At 42.6% G+C, this 22541-nt stretch overlaps 1 protein-coding gene across 1 annotated transcript; it reads right to left on the bottom strand.

The window, feature by feature from the left end:
* Positions 1-9788: 9788 nt before the first annotated feature.
* On the bottom strand, positions 9789-19145 carry ZNF652 (zinc finger protein 652). Its single transcript, XM_010724561.3, has 5 exons — positions 17975-19145; positions 14508-14655; positions 14085-14200; positions 12863-13007; positions 9789-12446 (listed from the first exon to the last, which is right to left on the bottom strand). The coding sequence occupies exons 1-5, from the start codon at positions 18881-18883 to the stop codon at positions 11935-11937; spliced, it is 1830 nt and encodes a 609-aa protein (XP_010722863.1). The 5' UTR covers positions 18884-19145; the 3' UTR covers positions 9789-11934.
* Between the last annotated feature and the right edge of the window lie 3396 nt (positions 19146-22541).

Genomic DNA, 22541 nt, shown 5'->3' with positions numbered 1-22541 from the left:
CCTGGCGCGCAGCAAGGAGGCGGGGCTTCTGTAAGCCCCGCCCCCCTTCCCGTCGGGTGGGGGCGCAGAGAGCCGCGTTCCCCTCCCCAAATAAACGTCGGGGACGCGCACCGGCACACAGGGAGCGCGGCCGTAGCGTGACTTTGCTCCTAAAAAGTTACAGCAGAATCAGCAATAAACCAACAAGAACCTATTTCGTGGGTTTGTTTTTTTTTTAATCTCCGAGAAGCTTCGGCATTTCGCACTGCTTTGCAAAGAAACCAACAGTGAGGCTCGGACCCAAAAATGCGGCAATTCACCCCAAACGGCGCCCGGGCGGGGCGAGGGCTCAGCCCTTCGTCGCTGCCCAAAATGCCCCTTTTGTGGACGGCAGGACCCCAAAATAGCCCTTTTTCTGGCCGGGCGCCGCCCGCAGCACGGCTAATTTTGGGTGCTGGCTCCGCCGCAGGACATCGAATTGCAGAGTGCTGCAAAGCGAACCCACGCCCCGACCCCCCCTCGTGCTCGCAGGGCGGGGGAAGCGGTATCTGCGGCTCTGCAGGACGTGTAATTGGGGCCGGGATCGCCAGTGATTAAGGAAAAAAAACAACAAAAAAGCAAAGCGCTGCTTGTATGAAGTCTGCACTGAGGACGCGCACAGGGAGGGACGCAACAGCGTGGCATTGAAAAACACGGACAGAAGTGGCTGCCAGAAGATGGGTTTTGTCCTGCTTTTTAATTAACGACGGCTAAAGAAAGGAAGGAGCCGCGCTAAATTGAAGCAGAGCTGCACAAATTGGAGTTCTCCCGTGCCAGCTGTGCTGCGGAGCGCTCCCTGCCCGCAGTCCCAGGCGTAGCCCCGTAGATTCCCCCCCATTTCTCCAAAATTCAGCCCCAGCCCGCAGCGTTACTGCAGCCAAAGCACTGCTATTTTGAGATCTCTCCTAACGGACTTCGCTTCTAAGAGTTAAGGCACGCTGACTTCCATGCAGTGAAGCTGCCTGCAGGCACCATCCTCCTCTCTGAAAGAATTCTGGTTATCAAGGAACTATTTTATCACCTATTTAGTCTGGGACACCACCTCCCAGGAGCGCAGCAGGCTGCGTTTGTGTGATCCATCAGTAGGTCCAAGGCAATGGGAAACCCAACAAGGGCACGTTGTCCCCTGCATGCTGTCTCCTTCCCCCTGAGCAGCACCAGGGCGAAGATCATTCCAGAAACATCACAGGCAGAGGAGTTTGGCAAGGGTGATCCTGTATCCCAGTGATTTTCCACTGTTAAGAATCCAGGAGAGCAAGTGAGGACGGCATGGCTCTGCATTGGGCTGCTCTGGTTCCTGGCAACCCCTAGACGGGCAGGCAACCCTCTTATGAACACACAATTTCCCCACAATGGGTGTAACATCCCTATGCTGAAGGAAATTCACTGCTGTGTGCTTCTCTCCAAGCCTGTCGTCCTGTTTTCTAACCAACAAGTGGATTGCATCAGCAACCCAGCAAGCCTACAATTGCACACAGCTGCCAGCCGCCCCATTGCTGCCCATGGGCCTCCAGCAACACACAGCAGCACTCAGGTGAAGCCTAATTCAGTTTTCAGACCCTATGAAATCCATCTGGCCAACAGTCTCAGAGCCCTGCTCTCCTTGGATTACACCTTTTGGGGAACCTTGGAGTAAAACTGCAGCTTTTCTCTATTCACACGGGGAACTCTGTTGTCTTTGAGGTACGCAGACAAGGAACCTTCAATTGCAGTCACCGTGTGCCATCTCCTTCCCAACACACTGTCATCTTACACATTTCTTTTAGAGCAATAAACATTTGCTGAGCAAATAATATTTGTTCAGTATCAGAGAGAGGAAAAAAAAAAAACAACAACCAACAAAGCACCACCAAAAACCAAATGGTCAAGAAAAGAGAACAAAAGTCCATTCCTTGCTTTTCACTGCATGGGGTGACTTCACCATGCATCCAAATCTGCAAACCCGCCCAGTGAAGCAGCTGGGACACGACACAGAGCAGGCAGGTGTGCTCAGTTCAGGTCATTCCAGGTCTCCTGAGGTTCCTCCAACCCAGGTTTCAATTTTGTACTGGTAATAATCCCTAAAAACAGACAGAAAGACTCACCAGAGCGGTCAGGTAACCATCCAGCAAGAGACAAGAATCCCACACCTTTTCCATCTTGTAAATGCTGGTTTTAATGGAAATAAGTTATTAAATAGGGCAAATAAAACAGCCGTGCTCTGTACCTCCCCACAGTCACCTTATTGTACTCATGTGGTCAGGGGATGAGTACGACTCCAATTTCTTTTTAAAGAAAAGTGAATCAAATGTCTAACTTAAATTCTGGCCAAGCTCTTCACCCACTGGCTTACAGAAGACTTACATCTGCCCTCTTCTCCACTAAGTACGCATATTTCCCCCCTTTTCCCCAATAAATGTGCACAATTTCCCCTTCTTCACCTAGACAGAGCTGTCATGTAGTTCAGACAACCTGAAAAACAACTCTCCCACTCAGAACTTATTCACCAAAAGCTCCTTTCTGTCTCTACTTAAGCATCTTGAGGAAGAAGTTTTACATTAAGACTAGTAGTTAAGAAAGCATTTACAAGATTAATCACCATTAATGATTCATGTAACAAGCTGCCATAATATGAAGGTACAACAAGGGATTAAAAAGAAACACCAAACTGGAACTGTGCAGCTCCATATAAAACAGAGCACTCAATATGTTCTGTTCTATATAATACTTAGAAATCAGGAAACACAGGCAACAAGACAGGGCTTTTTATCAGGTAGGATAAGCTTCTGCTGAAGCAGTGTAAGAGAGGCACTGATAGTGCTATCTCTGCACACTACAGGTCAGCAGAATCTGCTGCTTTAACTGCTCTCATGCTGCCAGGCCGGTGAGCAGAGCAACACATTCCTCTCAATAACTGCAGTCCTGTCGAATACATTTCAGTCATTCAGCTGGAAATCCTATTCTTTCACATGGAAGTAATTCCAATCTCTGTTTCATAATAAACCGAGCCTAAAAATACTGGAGAGCAGGACTTGCTGGGAGTTGGTACAGGAAAAGGAAGGGATGCCATCCAAAGGGACCCCAACAAGTTTGAGAAGTGGGCTGTGGGAGCTGTGCTTGTTCAGCCCCGAGAAGGTTGCAGGGAGACCTCACAGTGGCCTTCCAATCCTTAAAGGAGCTCATAAAAAACATGGAGAGCATCTTTTGACTCGGTCTGATAGTGATAGGACAACGGGGCATGGCTTTAAACTAGAGGAGGGGAGATGTGAGGAGGAAATTCTTTACACAGAGGGTGGTGAGACCATGGCGCTGCTGGCCAGAGCTGGGGGTGCCCCATCCCTGGGCTGCCTGAGCTGCTGGGGGGCACCCAGCCAAAGGCAGGAGTGGAACTGGATGGGCTTCAAGGCCCTTTCCAACACAACCATGCTGTGATTCTGTGGTTGCAAACCTGCAACTGGAATGGACAGTTAGATGACATGCTTCCTTGATGCTTTCTTTTCCCAGTGCACCTGTTCTTTTTCTCCCCCCTGGGAACAAGCTCATCTTGTGCCTGCTATCAACTTCAACTTCAAATTCAACCTCTCTGTTGACATACGATGCATTTTCTTTTATCACTCTCCAGAACCTGTTGTGAAAGAGAGCTGTAGGATGCCTTAACCTACTGAAATCACAGTTGCTATGTAAGAACCAGAGCCATTACCACACCAGAGTTTGAACAGGACACCGTCGTTCATTTTAGGTGTCCTGAGACCTTCAGACTATTAATGATACCTACCAGAAAGCTGATATCTTCATGCTCGGGCTGTCTTGGAAAGTATCAATTTTCAGTCTGAACTAATTTTGTTTATCATTACTCTGAGACATTGCCCATTGAAACACAGGCTGTGCTCTGTTCCAGGCTTACCTTAAGCAATCAATGTGTTCCACATTGTGAGATGGGTCAGATTCCTGAGCTGCTATTTTTCCTGTTGACACAGTAGCTACCATACAACCACAAAGGAGCTGACTCTTATCTCCTTTATTGTAATATACTCCATCTACTGTCTGAAAAACCTTGTGGAGGAAATTATGCAGAAAATCTAAAAAGAACTGAAAAGGAAAATGGTGATCCTGTGGTTAGGGCAATAGTCTGGATCAGAAATAACTCAGAACTCTGTCCCCAGCTGTCATTTGCTTACATAATGTCAGTCTCTCAGTTCCACATCTGCAGAACACGGATATTTACTCATCTGACAGTAATACACTGAATTTATGCACACAGGCTGCTCAAGTAAACACCAAAGGAAACCTTTAGATAAATGGTTCTGTTTTGCAACAATTGTCTTTTAATACCCTTCCTAATTTTAACACATCTGATGGAAAAAAGTTATCTTCCTGGTAAAGGTATTAAGAAGTTCTTACAGAAGGGAGGCTGAGAGTTTTAAGCATTGAGATGAGAGCACCTCAGTATTTTATATGGAAAGCAAGCAGACCGTTCATCACCTGGCATTGCAGGCTGGATTCCTGTTTGAGAACAAAACTGGCAGCTATTTTGTAACATGCTTTCTCAATCTTTCATTTTGCATGCTCTCAGATATGCCAACACACAGTTGCAGAGTTACTTTGCAGCTCACAATTCAGACGAGAACACACCATCCTTTAATTTTAACTCACAGATCCCACTCCAGTGTGCAGCACATGTGAAAGGTTGCCCATCACACTCCCTGAGCTCACTGCCAGCTGCCCCTCGATCGTTACTCTCAGACAATAGGCAAAACTTCAGAGCTAAGGCAATCTGAAGACGAAATTGCAAAATTCAGATGGTAAACATAAGCAGCACTTAGTCACAACACACTCAGTTACGTTTGGGCTGCATAAGCAAGAAGTGTGGTGTAACCAACAATTACACATCCTTACTGTTTGTCAGGTCAAGGTCACTGCAGGGCTGTCAGTCGCTTGATGGCCGTGCTGCAGCATTCTCTGACTTCACTTTGTGGACCTCTTATACTCCTTTTGCTAGCATCAGCTATCACTTGGAATCTCAATGCAGGAACTGTAATAGGGGTCCAGGAGAAGCAGAGTCAGAACACTTTAGCTTCATATATGCTCATCTCTCTTGTAATATGTTAAATAACTTTTCAGGTGGGGAAAACTCATTACTATGCTTTTTCTACAGCTGCAGCTTTTGAACAGAGCAACAGCCCTTTTTCCTAACCTTCCCAACAAGACATTATACCACTGCTGCTTTCAAACAAACACACACCAGGCTGTCCAACATCATTTGACAACTGATCCTGGAATTTCAGGTTGAAGAATGAAAGGTGCTACATCACTAAGCCCCTCTTACTACATGGGCTGCAACCTCAACTGACAATTAGCACCAAACCAGCTGCTGTACCTACTAAGAGCATCAAATAATACGTTACCAATGGCAGCTGAAAGAAATTAAATCAGACTTTTTGCAAAAATACAGTTACAAATTAAGTTTATTTTTCAAGCTTCAGTTGTGTTAGGGGAGAAAAAAACTGAGACAGACTGCTTCTGTTTGGAAAAGCTCAAATGTCTTTGGAAACACTGCCTGCTGTTTGTTCCAGCTGAGCTGCGGCAAACCTCAAGGGGACACAAAAGCTTTGTTCTTACAGTGGTTTCCTTTCTATACCTTCCAATCTAAGACACAAGAAAATGCAGTTCACCTGCAGCTTACCCAAAGGACCTTCTGCTTTCTTACCAACAAGAATTCCTGTCAAATCATTATGCTCCTGCAATTTATAACAAGAATGGAAAAGTCCCCCATAGTGAGAAACCACCTGTATTACTCAGTGACACAATTTATCCCAGTACTTCTAACAGTGTGTCTAGCAAGATTGTCTTCAGAGGTAATCACGTCAACAAAGTTAAATCTGAACAGATTCTGCACGTGTGCATCTTTAAACTGCATTTTAGACTTTAGCTCTTGCCCTTGATGCCTCTCCTTATCTTAGGAAAGTGCATTAATTCAGCAGCATATCGGAAAATCAACCGACCTCACCAGTCCATGAGAACCGTAGGGGTGTTTTCCCACCAGCCTTTATGTCTGGGTTTTGCACCCGGTCAATGGAGCTTGAAAGGCTTCGATGACCCTTTAGGAAACCAGACACCTAGCTCAGGAAAATGGAGATGTGCAGTTTATTGAAAAGACATCCTCTACTGATTACTGTCAGCGTGGTTACAAATGTCACCTTTGTGCAGAATCGAGATAAAAAAATATCACAGAGCCATGCTGTTGTCATATGGGTTGATTAAAAAGAAAAAGTAACAACAGTGTTCAGAGTTCTCCAAGCAAAAGATAATAATTAACGTTAATAGATCACTTCAGCAAGGGACTTCTGCTCTGCTTCCCCCTGGGCAGGTTTTTCAGGGCAGGGAATTCAAACACAAACCAAACCAAAGCAGCATTTGCTTTCTGGTGTAAAATATTCTATCATTTCTCCATTTCAGATGTGTTTGAAGTCCATACCATAAGGCTGTTCTGCTGGTGGTGTAGGGAAACAGCATGAAAAATGGCAGTGCAATCATGTACCACACAAATCTACCTTCGTGCCAAGTGAAAAGGATGAAAGAACTATTTAGCAGTATGATGAAACAGACTGTGAACACCAACACCCACTGCTGCACTCAGGGAAGCTCCATCTGACTGCAGTGTTTGTGTACAGAAATTCTGCCCCAAAAGAAAGCACTCTGTACACACATGGGCCATGACTGAGCACAAAGGCAATTCCCAATTTCCAGAGACATTCCATCAGAAGATGCATTTGCTGATTCTAATCTGTAAAAGCAGCAACGGATCAAGGCAGCAGGAGGATTTATTTGCAAGAAAAAAGAAGGACAGGCCAATTTTTAGAACGGAGAAAGAAAAAGAAAGCCTTCAAATCTTGATCCTCATTTGAAAAAGGCACAGCTCTGTCTGAATTTCTGAGAGCACAGGGCGCCCTCTGTGATCCACAGGGAACTTCTGCACCACAATTAATGGGAACAGGTCAGCTCAGGCTGAAATTATCGTGGAGAGCTGCTGAGTGAATATGAAATTAGAGTCACGGCATCACTAACCTAACTCTCATCTCTCATTCAGATTTATATTAGAAGCTTAAAAGCTGCATTGTTCTCCTCATGCTGCTAGGATAACCAGCTTTTATTGCCAACACGTGAATGCTAAGGTAGACTTCGGTATCTACACGAAATGCTTCCTTCCCATTGAATGTCTCTTTCCTTTGCAGTGGGTTTTAATTTTTCTGCCACGCCTCCAATACATCTACAATATACAGTAGTGTTTGTTCTCAGCTCAAATCCAAACATTAACTAATTTATACCTTCTTTGGTCAGCAAGACAGTACTAATTAGTGCCAGGTTACTTCTAATTTCCTTCTCTGTTATTAAGATTGAATTCAATTCCTGTTATGAAAATCCAATTTTTCCAGCAAAAATGATCACATTTCATCCACGTCGACACAGACTCTGAAAACAAATGAATCTTCTTCCCTACCTGCACCCTCTAAAGAACAGATCCTTTGAGTTGATAGCAAAGGGCACAGTTCAAACAAATCAAAACAAAACCAAATGGTCACAGAGGTACAAAACTGTTTCAGGTACAAGCAGAAGAGCCACTGTGGTACAGAGCAGATTTATTTGATGGAAGCTGGAAAGTGATGAGCCACAGAGGGCTGTTTAAACCTTACCACGCATGTCAAAAGTCGCACGGTGACAACTTCTGCTTTCAAAGTTGAACCGAAGAAGAATGACACCGTTTAAAAGTCATTAATTTTCACAGTACCTTTTTTCTACTTTGGAAATACTTAAGGTTTACTATGTGGGTCTAGAGAGGAATGGGATTTATCTGCTTTGGACTGATGAGCTTGTAGCTAACGATGGTTATTTACAAGTGAGATGTTCCTCAGTAGCAGGTAAAAAAAAATCCTCTCGAGTCACACATCATGGTGGTGGGTTTTCTTTTTTAATACTGCTAATTAATAGAAATACGAAAGCATAAAACAATTACTGAAACATTTTACAACCCTGAGGTCAAGTCCCAAGAGAAAAGAAAAAAGAAGTTTGACATTATTTAGTGTTCTCCAGTGCTGTATTTGCACATTGCTTTTATTGTTTTCTCAAAGGCCTCCGTACTCTGCAATTCATAATCAAACCAGAAATGTGTCGATGCAACGCCAGCTTTGCATGAATAGAAACAGCTCTGCACAAGAGACTCTCCACCTCCTAACAAAATGGGACTCAGCCCCATAATGGTCACACCGTAGGCCACCATAGTGCAAAGAAATAGGCAGTCAGTAAATAAATTACAAAAATAGCGATCTTGTCAGCTCAGGGAGAAACCTGCTCTTTCAGTTAACCTGTTTAAAACAGACTGAAAGTATCAAAGGGAAGCACTATCTTTAAACTGCATACTTGTGAGTTTTGCCTTCTCTCCAATACACTCAAAATTGCTATTTCATGCTCAAGAGATGCAACGGGGCAAAGGGAAAAATACCCAAAGGGATTGCAGTGCTGAGATACAACTAATCTCCCAGTGATAAGAGCCCACATTCAGCTCAAAGCACTCTTTCAAAAGCCCATAATTTGAGATGTGGTTGGGAACACAAGGTGAGTGACAGTAACTTTTGATGTGCACAGCACTACAAATTAGATCATCTACCAAGCATCCACGCTGTGTACATAGGAGAGCCAATAACTCAGACAGGCAAGTCAATACAAAACAGATAATCACCACACCTTCATCTAGGAAGGTAAATGAGCCTGAGATAGTACACTGAATAAACAAGCCCACACAGCCAGTGCCCTTAGTAAGGAAAAAGTGCAGGCTGCAGGACTAGCAGCTTTTAGAAAAGACACTGTCCTTTAAACAGCCAATCTCCAGATTGCAATATTAATTCTGTTCAATTCTTCTCCTTAAAAATAAAACTTAAGCAAAAGTTCCCCTTAGGCTGTAGGATGCTTTGGAAAACTAACGGAGAAGTCAGTCTCACCTTCCAAAAACATTCAAATCAAACCTGAAGTTGGGGTTACTTGTCCTTGCTCTTCTTGAAGAAAGCATTTCAGTAACACAAACCAAGCTTATGTGCTAACCAAATGTAATAAAGCTCATACAAAATATTATTCCTAGCTTGTTAACATGCAAAAAGTAGTAAACGCACTTGAATACATTCCTTAGTGTTGCACAAATTCTGGAGGTGTGCATACTTATGCAAATCAAAGCAGGAGTGAAAAGCCTCGGCAAACCTTACCCTTTGATTTCCAGACTTTTGTAACACCCACTTTCCTTTTTTGGTAAAAGATGTATTTTATAAAATATGACATTGCAACACTCCTAGACCAGTCTGTCAGCTTTCACTACGCCTTTCCCAGACAATGAGGAGAATCTCTTGACGTTATGACAGACTGTGAAACTGGTTAGAAAGTTTAATCTTCTTCCACAGAAAGGGATTCCTAAGTTTGTTAAGTCTTGGAAGAAAAACAGCAGGGATCATTGCTATGAACTAAACAATAGAGGAAAAAAAAAACCAAAAAACAACCGTGTTCCAAATTTCAGAATTCTGAATAGCAGCCTAATATGGTAAATTTATTGAGAAGATCATTTTGCAAAAACGGAATACAACTGATTTTTAGCATTTAAAAATCATTTAATAATGGGCCTGACCGTAAAATAGTGGCACAACAGAAATGTAGGGTGCAAACGTGACATGGAATGCATAGAACCTCTGGGGCGGACCAGCCACAGTAAATACAACAGTTGTCATCACGAGTGTAAATTCACTTTTGTTGGCTTTTTTTTTTTGCCTAGAAGATAAGAGATTGTATATAAATACTGTAGAGAAAACATTTAAAAAACACACTGTTTTATTTTTCAGAAATGCTGGAAGGGGTTTCAGCTCAGTCAAAAACGAATAGGTTTGTTGGGCCAAAATTGCCCTTCCTGGTTCCTACAGTTTGCTATGCATGTTATGGAAAAATATTAATGATTAGATGGTAGAAAATTGTGAAAAACATCAACTAAGGAACTAATTCTTGACAGACAGAGGACATAGTGTTTCGAAACACAGTGCTTAAAAGCATTAACTTCGAGGAAGTAACAGGAAGAAGAACTTCCACCATTTCTGCTATCTTGAAGACTGAAAAAAATCACTCCCACCAGCCACAAAACCCCAGTTCATTAGTAAGCAGAATGGTATGTTAGACATCTGTCTAGAGGATCTCTGGATCTACAGTTTGGTGGGATTAATTTAAAAAGCAGCTCAGAAGAGTACAAATTTTATAGAATTGAGAACTTGCAGTACGTTGCCTTGAGCATCTGTCTTCACCGAAGGTGGCAACAATTTACTAGATTGCATAATGCTGCTATACTTAGTTTTAGTTGAAGAGAAATACAAACCTGAAAAATTAATAGCTACTTGATGGTTAAAACATACACAGTTGGCATTCCAGCCCACCATCCCTGCACTACTTGTCAATTTCCTCCTCATTGCCTCCCAGGATTATGGAACAGTGACATGCCTACAATTCAAAGCTTCCTATCCTATAACTGTAGAACTTAGATTTGCCAAACATATGACTACAACTCCTAGAAATCATCCCATAATTTTATGCAGAGTATATTTATGGGATGGAGCTTCCCATGGCACATACACTGCTGTCAGCGTTTTCTCAACAATGCAACTGAAATACCATTGTCTCATCCAAACTGCTCACTCTTACAATCAACCAGTCAGAAACACTGCATTTATGATTTCACTTAATTACCCTCTCCTAACTCCAGGAATTCCAAAAAGCAATCTGAAGAGCAGCATTTGATAGGATCCCCAGCTTAAAATCATACCATGAAAAGCCATTAAAACAGGCTCTCCTACATAAAGATGCATGGTTGACTTGAAATCCTCCCTTTCCAGCCCATTTCACAGCTGACTCCAATTGAATTTAATGAAATCTGAGGAGGGAGAATACAGTATCTCAACATCCTTCTCCATAAACTCTTAACAGAAACTGTGGAAAGGGAAACTTAAGGTAGAAAAACAAAACAAAACAAAACAAAACAAAAAAACCCCACCAACCTACTAAAATAAATTACATAAAGTTCTGAAATCAACATCACTTTTGAGGCAACCTTTCCAGAGACCTCTTGGATTCCTTTCTTCTCTGAAGCACCTTTTGTTGTTTTAAGTTGTACGGTTGTAAGAATAACTTTAACTATAGAAGCTATATGCATCTTTTAAGAATCACATTTTGATGATTATAAAAATTTATCTATTATACAACATAGGTCCAGCTACACTGAAAAAATTACACCGCTTATTGAAATACATTTCATTTTAGAAACCGACTACTAAATAGGTCTATACAAAAAACTCTAAAATAATTTCTGTAGTAAAATAAAGAGTGTGTTAGGAGAGCTACACAAACAAGAAATTTTTTTGTCTTTCTTTATAATGCTCAAATATACCGTGATACGTGGCTGGCTCACTCCATAGCCGGCACCAAAAGCTGAAAAGAATCCATTACGATACACAGTGATACAATTAATGCTCTGTATTAATCTCACAGCCTTTCCGATTAGTACAAAGAAAACCAGGCCTCTCTCCTCTTTGAGGAGAAGTCCGGGATATAAAAGCAAGCATACCTCATCAGCTGATATGAAATTATAAAATTCCACAAGTCTCAGTATCTGAAATTTATAAAAGTCACCAGGAAAACACAAGCAAATTGGGATTAAGTCCTGTTGGTTCCCAGGTTCAAATGAGCACTGCTGATCCAACACAGGATTTCCTTGTTTGCTAAATGATTCAAAGGAAAAATCGGGACCATCTGCTGGGGGCTATGAGAGAGACGAAAGTCCTCATCAACTAACCCTCTGCACTTCCATGAGGGCATGTTTCCATGTGCATAAAGTGGGAAAATAGCTGGCAGGAAGCAAAGATGTTAGTGGTGCTGTGCTGAACTGTTTTTTTCTGCCAGGTGTCGCAAAAAGCTGTCCTCACTCTGACCCCTATGATTTAAAGGCTCACTCTTAAAAAGAGCAGGAGGAGGGGGTAAATGGGGAACGGGGGGAACTGAAAGATGATGTGGATGGTGAGGATGAGGATGTAGGTGAAGATGTGAATACGGATGGGGAATGGGGCGTGGAGGAAGTGTGCTCACTGGGTTCAGGTTGATTGGTGGGGTTGGGGCGGTGGGTGCGTTCACTACAGCAGGAACTGTGGTGGCAGAAGTTGTGGACAGTGGGATCTGGACAGCAGATGACACGTTAACAGGGCTGGTAACACGGAAGCACTTCTCCTTGTGTGCCTTGAGCATGTTGGAGAAGCGAAATCGCTGGCCACACACATCACATGGGTAGGGCTTCTCCCCTGTGTGAGTTCGGCGATGTCTCTTCATGTTTGGGCGGCTGGTGAAGCTTTTCCCACAGATTTCACAGATAAAGGGCTTCTCTCCTGACAAACAGGAATATGGCAGTTGGTTAGACACTGAACATTTGCTAACACTCACTTCAGCATGCTTACACAAATTGTAGACTACAAAAGCTATTCTGACTGCTACCTTCAGCAAACAGATTCATCTGTTTCACAGAAGCCCCCAGTCTTTATGATATCCTCTCTCACCTTTGGATTACGATGGCCCAAGAAAATCTTCCATAAGGCCTAACCTCTCAGTTCCCCAGGCAGTAAATCACAGGTCTATAAACACTTCTTTTCATTTAACAGGAAGTTATCCTATTACCTTCTCCTTTCTGATTTTCTACGTTGGGTAACAGCTTTGATCCCAAATTCCAAGGGAGGGAATACAGGGCAAAAGAGTAGGAATGTTTCTGTCCTGCAGGAACCTGTACTTTTCTCTGCTAAGTTCTTACCAGTGTGTGTCTTCATGTGCTCATCAAAGTACTGTTTCATATTGAAGTCTTTGCCACACCACTGGCACATGAACTGTTTGTGCCCGATGTGGATGCTCATGTGGGAACGCAGCTGATACTTGTACTGAAACCTCTCATCACAGTTCTGCAACAGAAGGACAGCAACCGTGATATTCAGGCATCACACATCAGGAAGCAAGGCAGTCAGAGGATAGCACTCAAACGTATTAAGTGAAGGAGGAAAGAATTCATCAATTAGCACAAATACAAACCCTCACGTCCTACAAATGCAGGACTTAGGTTACTTAATGACGGAAGAATCCGGCCTGTACTAAAAGGTCTGCTGCCACAGTAGTCTTAGCAAGGAGTACGGAATGCTTGCAGCCTTTATTTGACATAGCTGTTGGTAAAACTCTGGGAGAGACGTAGTTATGGCACAGTTATGGCAACAGAAAAGTGCTTCTGTTCACTTAATGTGCCAGTTGGAAATTCTGCAGCTTTGCCAGCTGTAGCTGTTGGACTACAGCACGCCTCCACTAGAGGACTCTGTTCACACAGCAAAACCAAAAGCAGCACACTAAGGCTTGCATTTCAGAAAGACAGATGGGTTTCCCAGCCATTACTAATTGGCATGAAGTAATCTGTTTTCCTACAAGGTCTGTGTGGCTGCAGTACTGCCATTAATATTTCACAGGCTGCTGGAGTTTTTCTCCACTTTGTGGACAAGGCGAGGCACTGGACCTGACCTGGAAGCAGGAAGTGCTCTGCACCAGGGCCTGCCTCCATCATGTGATATCCACAAGCATCCCCATCACATGATCGCGACGTTATCTGCTCTAAACATATGACTGGCTAAGTCTATCCCATACAGACCTCCTTCGTGGGGTCAGGCAAAGAACTACAGATCACAAATACACATGAATGCAATATTGAGATCCTCCCTCCTTCCAACTGGTGTTCAAATCCTGCTGTAGTATTTCTGTAGTGTTCTCGTTGAGAAAAACATGACAGCAAACCTTAAAAGCAAACCAAAAGCCTCTCAGTTTGAATTACTGTTAGATGTGCTCTGCCTGCTCTCCAAATGGAGAATAATTTGCCCCAAATTCTTGTGAAACTGCACCTCGTTTACAAGTCAGTCAGTTCCATTTTCACCTACTGACAGCGTTATTAATCTTATGTCTTAAGCTACCACATCCAAAAATACTCATATTCACAGGCTCACCTCACATCTGAAAGGCTTCTCTCCAGAATGCTGTAGGGAATGTACCTTGAGAGACATACTGCGCTTGAATGATTTCCCACAGGTTTCACATGTAAAAGGCATGTCCTTTGTGTGTGCTGCAACACAACAGGATGTTACAGATGGTCACTAAAATGCAAGCAGTTCTTCAGTCAAATTTCTTCTCCAGCACTGAGCAGGAAGATGATTAGTATTACACAGCTTACAAGTACATATACATATGCTATGTACACACATATATATTTTTTTGATTGTTGTTAATATTACAGACTTGACCTTTTAGCTATGGATAACGCTTGGACAACTGAATTTGCCTCATTTTTTGTCTCCCCCAAACAATTTTGAATGACAAACAACGAAGACATTTTGGGGTAGAACCAACAGAAACACTGATCAATAACTCACCAACCATATGTTTCCGCACATGGGCCATGGTGTAGAACTTCTTTTCACAAATCTCACAAGAGAATTTCTTTTCTGCGTATCCATGGACAATCTTGATATGCTCATGGAGGGACCAGAGTTTCTTGAAAGACTTATTACAGGAAACACACTGAATGAATAGGATAAATACAAGGAAGTTTACATTAGAAAGATTCAACCTTGCAGAGTTAAACCGTGTGTCTTCCTCTCATGTTGCAAAAGGAAACCCCAAAGAAGGCAAAATGCTGTGTACTGTCTCAGACTGCACTTCAGAATACTTTCACTGTTTCACAGCTGAAACAAATGCACTAAGAAAAGCCTGCAATTTTAATTAAGCAGGATTAGAGAGGGTGTTAACACACTGCATTTTGGTGCTAGCCAAAGAGAATGACAGCCTCTGTGCTTATTTCCAAAACACATACATAGTTGGATGCAGCCTCCAGGGAACAAAGCTGCAAGCTCTAACAGAGACTACAACTTCACAGGCTTTGATGCTGCTGGTAATCTAAACCCCAGCATGGGAAGAAGCCAGCAAAGGTGAAGGGGCCCATCACCATCTAGCTGTTAAGCCTTTCTGTCCACCTAACCTGGCTTTGGGAGCACCGTGACTCCTGAGATTGCAGGTCTACCTAACCCTTGAACTAGTCAAAGCACTCGCAGTCTGTTAGCTCCGTACAGAAGACAGCTTCCATCTTGCAATTATTGATCATGCAAGGAACCTGGCACACAGTTGGTACAGCATGTTGTCATTGCCATGTTTTACATTCTAACTCTTCACTTAGACACATCAGTAGTGCTGAAGGTCTAAAATGACTACATGCAAACAGTATTTTAAATCTCTTCCCACAACTACTGTGAAACATCCATTAAGTCAGTGATGAGCAGGATGAACAGGCTTTTATGTGTTTTCTTCCCAACGGTTCTTGCTAAAGACTTCATAAAAATCCTTGCACAATTCTGAAAATTCCATAATAATCTTAGTTTTGAAACTTGACAGCAGCCATACATATGAGGATACCAAGTCAGTTTCATCTTTCAAGTGAAGAGGGAAGGAACTGTAGGTTGTTGGTTTTGATAGCTGTTGGGGTGTTTGGGTTTCCAGTACATCAATTACCCTTCTCCCCCAAAGCTGGAACAGCTGTATGCTCTGCACTGAAGAACTAACAAATATCATGCCTTCTGTCAGCTTGAGTTGTTTCTTCTCTGCATAAAGCAAGTAATGCTGCTTCCACAGTACTTGAATCTCTGCAGGCCTGGAGAATCTGGTACAACACCCACCATGCTGACTGCAAGGAGATCCTTTACCTCAGAAAGCATCTACTCGAAGGCATGTCAGGAACAAACTGCAGTGCAGGGCAGCTGGGGGGAGAACACAGAGTGGAACGGGACCCTAGAGAGCAAAGTAATGCTAAGAAATGATGAAAAATCCTTTAAGGTTAAATGAGTCCTTGAAGCTGGTAATCTACAATTTCACTGACGACCAGCAGCAAGCAATTCAGACCACTAACATTGACATCTACTACACAGACTCTAAGATGACAATGAAAATTCTGGGAAGCTGCTCATTTTGAAAGCATAAAAACAGAAATTATCTGGGAAAAAAAAAAAAAAGACATATTCCATCACTTAGACGAAAAATACAGAGAATAGTCAGTCATATTTATCACCTCTTACATAATGTAGCCATTTGCGTTTAGAGAATTGTATCTCCCTTGACATATTAAACCCTACATTAATGTAACACTTTCACATCCCTTTACTCCTTTTGCCAAGTGTAATAAAAACAAATTTGCAGGCAGCTGTGAAATGCATTCCAAATGTTAAGCCTAACAAAAATAACTGCTGAATATATACTTATAGCAAAAGTGTGAAGATGTGTAGCAGTGCCTCCACCACTAGGAATAAATGGGAAGCTTCCTGGAGCTGATTCTTCTGGCACTGGATATAAAACAATTTCTACAACTTCTTTTTCTATTCCTTTGGACAAAGGAATATGCAACTCCTCAAAGGCCCATGGTTGCATGGATTATGGGATGCTTCTCAGTTCTATACTACACATTCAAACTACTCATGAATTCTTGTCTAAAATCAAAAGATTTTATGCTGTGAATGAGCCATCTGGATGATAGAGTATTCCTGCACCTTAAGTGCCCTCTGCCACACAAAACTTCACAACAGTTTATTTCAAAAACTCAAAGAACATACTGAGATATCTATGCATTTCACTAACTGTGCTCAAGACTCATTATATTATATATTCCTTCCTTCAGTCTTCCTCCTATGAGCTGAAACATAAGGAAAAATAGCATAGCGTTACACAGATCTGCATTTGAGTCGTACAGCAAAGAGAAATTGCAACAAATATTTCAACCGTCTCCCACACAGTGGGAACTGAATAACAATTCAGTTTAGCACTTCAGCAAATAAACAAACTAAAAACGTTTTTGGTAAAACTCACTGGACAGACAAAAAAAAAAACCTTGTTGTCCTACAAACTCCAGACATTTCAGCTGCACAGAAACTGAACCCAAGCTGCTTCACCCTGGCAGTGGAAGAATTTCAACTAGGCAACACCACGCCAAGTTTAACAAGGCAAAAAAGCACGTTCAAATCGCCAGATAAAACAACATTGCCCCCAGTTACATGAGAACACAGATGCCTATGAGCAAAATACAAACCACAGATGAATAAGAAACTAAAACTCTTTCCACAACTTTAACTTTAAAATGGTTCTATTACAACACAGGCTTCCATTGTTGTATAAAATTATACACTGCAAATCTGGTGAGTAAGACCAGACATCTTTGTATTATCAGTAAGTTTTTCTTGCACTGAGAACAGGGCAGGCTCATGAACAGGCTTACTCACTGAATTCATGTGTTTTCCTGTGAATCCATGAGCTATATGCAATGCTGTAAGTTATTTATATATGATTATCTCAGTAGGATTTAAAGAAGTTACATTTTAACACAACTCCAAATCCTGACTTGGCTAGTTTCTTTCTCACCTGCTTGCCTCTCCAGTTTTGTAAAGTTTTCTGCTTGTAATACCACTTACATAATTTCATTCTCCCCTGAAACCTTAGCTTCTAAACCTGAAAGCTAGTGATAGCTGCAGGTGCTCAGCACCTGAAGAAGTTGGCTCTACTCTGTCAAATGCACTTGTTTCCAGGCCAGTTACTCTAGAGTTTGACATTTGTTAAAGTGGCTTTGCATTTTCCCCACCATACAGTTAAATACTAGAGTAACTCTGCTAAATCAGACGACGCTTGCACACTTTGTTCCCTACCATTTACTTCTTTTGGAAGATACCAGGTGTTGATAAGCAGAGACAAGGCCTTGGTCAGAACCTGGTCTGCACAAAAGATTTCCCCCTCTGAAGTGTCCGCTAGCTGTATCCAGGGCACGACAGAAGGTATGGAAATCTGGCAAGCAGGTGAGCAAACCTACCTGGATATTTTTTTCACAGTCTGTTTGCTGGTGAAGGGACAGCTCACTTTCTAGAACAAATTTCTTCCCACATTTGTCGCAGATCTGCATGCGCCTGTGAGTGACGTTCATGTGCTTCTCCAGGTACCAGCGTGTGTTAAACACCCTGGGGCACTTCTCACAGGTTAAAGTCTCCTTCTCTTCACACTTTGATTTCTGCACAGGTGCCTTGGGCTCCTTTGCAGCTTTCTTCTTACGCTTGGGGGGCTCCACACTCTTTCTACGACCCCTTGTAGTTCTGGGTGATGGGGAAGTTGTGGCTGCTGCAGCAGATGCAGCTCTCCTTGTTCTCCTTTGTGCAACACTAACTTTTTCCACTCTTTTCTCTTTTTTCTTCTGCCTCTCATTTTCCTCATAATCATTACTGTCTTCAGTGGCCTCTTCCCCACTGTCACCCTCCTCTTCCTCACTGCTGGTCTTAAGAACAGCAGTCTCTTTGGACTGGGAGGGGACACCCTTCTCCCCTTTTGATACATTTAATGTTTGGTTGTTAAGGTTTACCTCTACTATAATCTGCTCCCTTTTGTAAGTCACTTCATCTTCCTCCTCTTCCTCCTCCTCAGAGTCGTCAGAGTTTTCTCTATCTTCTTTCACAGCCCGGACTTCTCCTACTGATCTGTTCTCCCTGAAATACGGCTGCTCCTCTCTTTCATGGAGGTGTGGTTTGCTCATTTTGCTGTCCACCAACACTGGGTAAGGACTTCCTGACTCTCTCTTGTATACTTTGGTGGACAGATCGAGTTCCTGGCTGGCACCATGATAAAATGTGGGTGGCACTTGACCACGGCGACTGTCCTCTTGCGCCATACCTGCTACATGCACAGCACAGTTTTCAACCAACTGTTGGCAAGAATTGGCTGTTTGACTCATCTGGGGGGGCCTGATTCATTAAGCACCTTTAATCCCAGAAAACCAAGCAAGCAGCTTTAAATCAGGATGGGTTCTCATGACCGATGCCTGTTCCATCTACACAGAAGGAACAAACCAGGATTCTCTGCTGATGTTTAGCACGGATGTGAAGGTCACAGAACTCTGATATTATGGCAAGAGCAGAGCAGTAGTAATTATTCTTCTGAAGAAAGTTGCCAACGAACTGTTGAACATTTTATCTATAAAAGACAACAGAGAAGATAAGGTCAATTAAAAAAAAAATCACTAAAATATTCACCAAATTCTTTTGAGTTTGTACAACTGAGGTAAAGCCCAGTGTATACCATCTTTGAGCTGTATCTCCTGCAGGGGGGGACTGCCCTACAGCATTATCTCAAGCAAACGTGGGAGCGAGCCACAAATACACACACCTTTATGTGAGCCAGAACTAGAACTAGACTTGTCAGGATCTGAAATCAGAGCACACTATTAATTTCCAGATGAACGCTCCCCACTTGCCAAAGACCACTATCACTGCCTCAAAGCTGAGTCTGTGCTGATCTGTGTTTCTGCTGGACACTCTGGAGGAGTGATGGTCCCAAGACAATGCTCTACTCTACATGCCTCTCCATCAAAAGAGGTGTACACCTACATAGAAACAGCTCTTCTCCATCAGAACCTCCTCTGGAGAGCCCATTCTTACCCAGGAAGTGGGCATATAAAGTTTCTATACCAAACAACATTCCATTAGTAGTAGGTAGATACGCATGAAGAATTTCAATGGAAACATTTTCAACTGGCAGCACTGACTCAGGTTAAGAACACTGTGTCCCCTACTTGTTTCCACCTCAGAAATCCCTCACAGCCTCTTGATTTAAGATACCTTATTCTTTTGTCTCACTCTCCCTTCCCCCAGCTGTTTATTCCTCACTGCAGTAGCCAAGTGATATTACATTTACCCATCTAAATTTCAGTTATGTTATCCAAGTTGGAATTTGACCAGGACACCATTACTTCCTCTTGCAAAAATTATCACGTGATCCCTAATGAATACAAGTAATCAAGCTCTCTCATTTATTTTTTACCAGGACAATTACATTTTAGTAGCACAGTATTACCAATACCAAGCCAAGATTGTTGGTTGTGTGGATTAAGTCAGAAATACATCAGAGCTGCTCATGCAAACAGCACTTGAAACTACAGGATGCAGAGGTTAATGAAGGAGAGACTGGGAGAGATCCCACGAGGAGATCATCACTTATGTTTTCTTTTAGGGTCCTTCTCTAAGTATGGAGAAAACAGAATTCCTGTTATCAGGGCTTGAAAATCGCACAGAGTTTCATGTTAGAAACCTCAGGCAGCAGACAGGAATAAAACATTTACACTTGCAGACTCATACTCTGATTTTTATTATTATTCTTTGGTGAAAAACAACCAATCTGAAGCAGTAATACAGACATGGATTTTTATGATAAATTTCCTTCCACTTCATTCTGAGTTACTTTCCACACAACAAATGCAGTAACTTCCTTCCAAACATGTTTTCACACAATTTTTCATATATTGCAATTTCAAGCTCGCTGTTCCAACAGAAATTTCCCCCTTCAAAATGAATTTAACTGAACAGGAAATAAACCTACCAATGGTCTCAGTAGTTTGAATAATAAAAAAGATTGAACCTTGCCCTAATCTTTCTGAAATAACACGCTAGGGAAAGTGACTTACCAACCAGCAGTTGCTTGATTACAAGCCTGCAGTTAGTTCAAAAGACTCTTGAACAGCTCTCACTATTTCCAAATGCACTCAACAAGAACCCTGCAGGCAGACTCACGAGCACCCCAGCAGCAGGGTTTGCTCCTGCTGCTCCTGCTCTCCCCAGCCCAGCAGGCTCCCAGTTGCAGCTTCCCAGCTGCAGAGGTGAGGGAGGAGGAGGAGAGCCAAACCCAGCTGGGCCAGGAAATACGTGGAGATGGGGCTGTTAACATTGGCTTGTGATCACAAGTAACGTTTGGATGGAAATGCTAGTAAATAACCAAATAAGCTGGCTGTGATTGCAAGCCAGAATTAACAATCCTATACTCAGGAAGGAGCTTAAAAGCAGTGGGCAAGATGCAATCCACCGTTCAGTTTTTCTCTGACAACATTTAATAAATTATTCAGCTGCTCCCAAAAAAATCACTATGTTGCATAGAAAACCACACCTGATTACTTCCTGGGCACATTAAACATTTCTCACAAACTACAGGAGGAGTTTGGGAAGGCTACCAGAATTCTGCTGCTACACAGCCAGAAAAAGCAAAATCTCATCGTGAGAAGGAAGCTTTAACTTCAACCTCCCCCCCATTAATGCTGAAATATTCTTCTGCCATCATTTCATCATTTCATCCATTTACGGCACATTCAATACAATACACCACTTTGTGTGAACACGTTACCACTTCAAAAAACAGTTTTTAAAGAAGGGCAGATTACGAGTTATCAAAGCTTCTGGGTCTGAAAACCACTTCAGCCTGCAGGCACTGTAACCTACTTTCGCTTTCAGTGCGCTGCTTGCCACCCTCGAGGGACCCACAACTTTCGAACAAAATTATTTAGCAGCCAAACAGCTGGTAAAGCAAAGCCCTCCTCATACATCAAACACAAACAATGCACTATTGGGCGGCTGACAGATCTGAGAGGCAGCAGTTCAAATACCGTGAAAAAATCTTGCAACAGAACTTGTTGGTTTTTTTTTTTCCCCCTCTAATCTCAAACATAAGAAATCTTATAGGGGGAATCCATTTCTTTTTCGAAGCTGCTCAACAGCTTGGGCTCACTGAATGAATTTCAGCCATACTACAAATGAGAGCAATGAACGTTCTCATTAAAACATAGATGGGATCACAGTATCATAGAATGGCCTGGGTTGCAAAGGACCACAATGCTCATCTGGTTCCAACCCCCTGCTATGTGCAGTGTCACCAACCAGCAGCCCAGGCTGCCCAGAGCCACATCCAGCCTGGTCCTGAATGCCTGCAGGGATGGGGCATCCACATCTCCTTGGGCAACCTGTTCCAGTGCCTCACCACCCTCAATCTAAAGCTTCAAAGTTGGTTTTTGGAGATTCAAGACGTAAAACAAACAAACAAACAAACAAAGAATGACCATTACGAGCACAGAATGAACTTAGGAGGCAACGTTTGGTAATCGAAGATTGCACGAGAAATGTTTGCAAGCTTACCAATATCAAAGCTCACACCCAGAAAGAAAGCACACACACACACACACACACACACACACACACACACACACACACATACGTGGGTGGAGGAAGCACTGTGTATGTGGGAATAACACTTCACATAATGCTTTTGCTGCTTCTGAAGAAAAACACATTTCTTCGTGCTCTCTGGACTAAAAATAGAACAGTTTCTAACACAGAACACTGCCTGCCTCGACTTTGACTCAGCTGATGCCTTGAAATCAGTAAAGACCAAGTTCAATATTCAGAGGGGTTAATGAATTTAAATTACATGTCCTTTAGGGCAGAGGGAGGCCTCCGAAAGCGGCCAGCTTGAAGTCTGGATATCTCAGATTTTAGTCCGATGTGCATTCAGGTTGTGTGATTTGTGTGCTGGCAAGCATCCACCAAAAGCAGACACTGATGTAAAGAGAAACA

Source organism: Meleagris gallopavo, chromosome 29 (genome assembly GCF_000146605.3).
Source record: "Meleagris gallopavo isolate NT-WF06-2002-E0010 breed Aviagen turkey brand Nicholas breeding stock chromosome 29, Turkey_5.1, whole genome shotgun sequence".
NCBI lineage: Eukaryota > Metazoa > Chordata > Aves > Galliformes > Phasianidae > Meleagris > Meleagris gallopavo.
The sequence above is the reverse complement of the archived record's forward strand: the minus strand, read 5'-3'. Positions and strand labels throughout refer to the sequence as shown.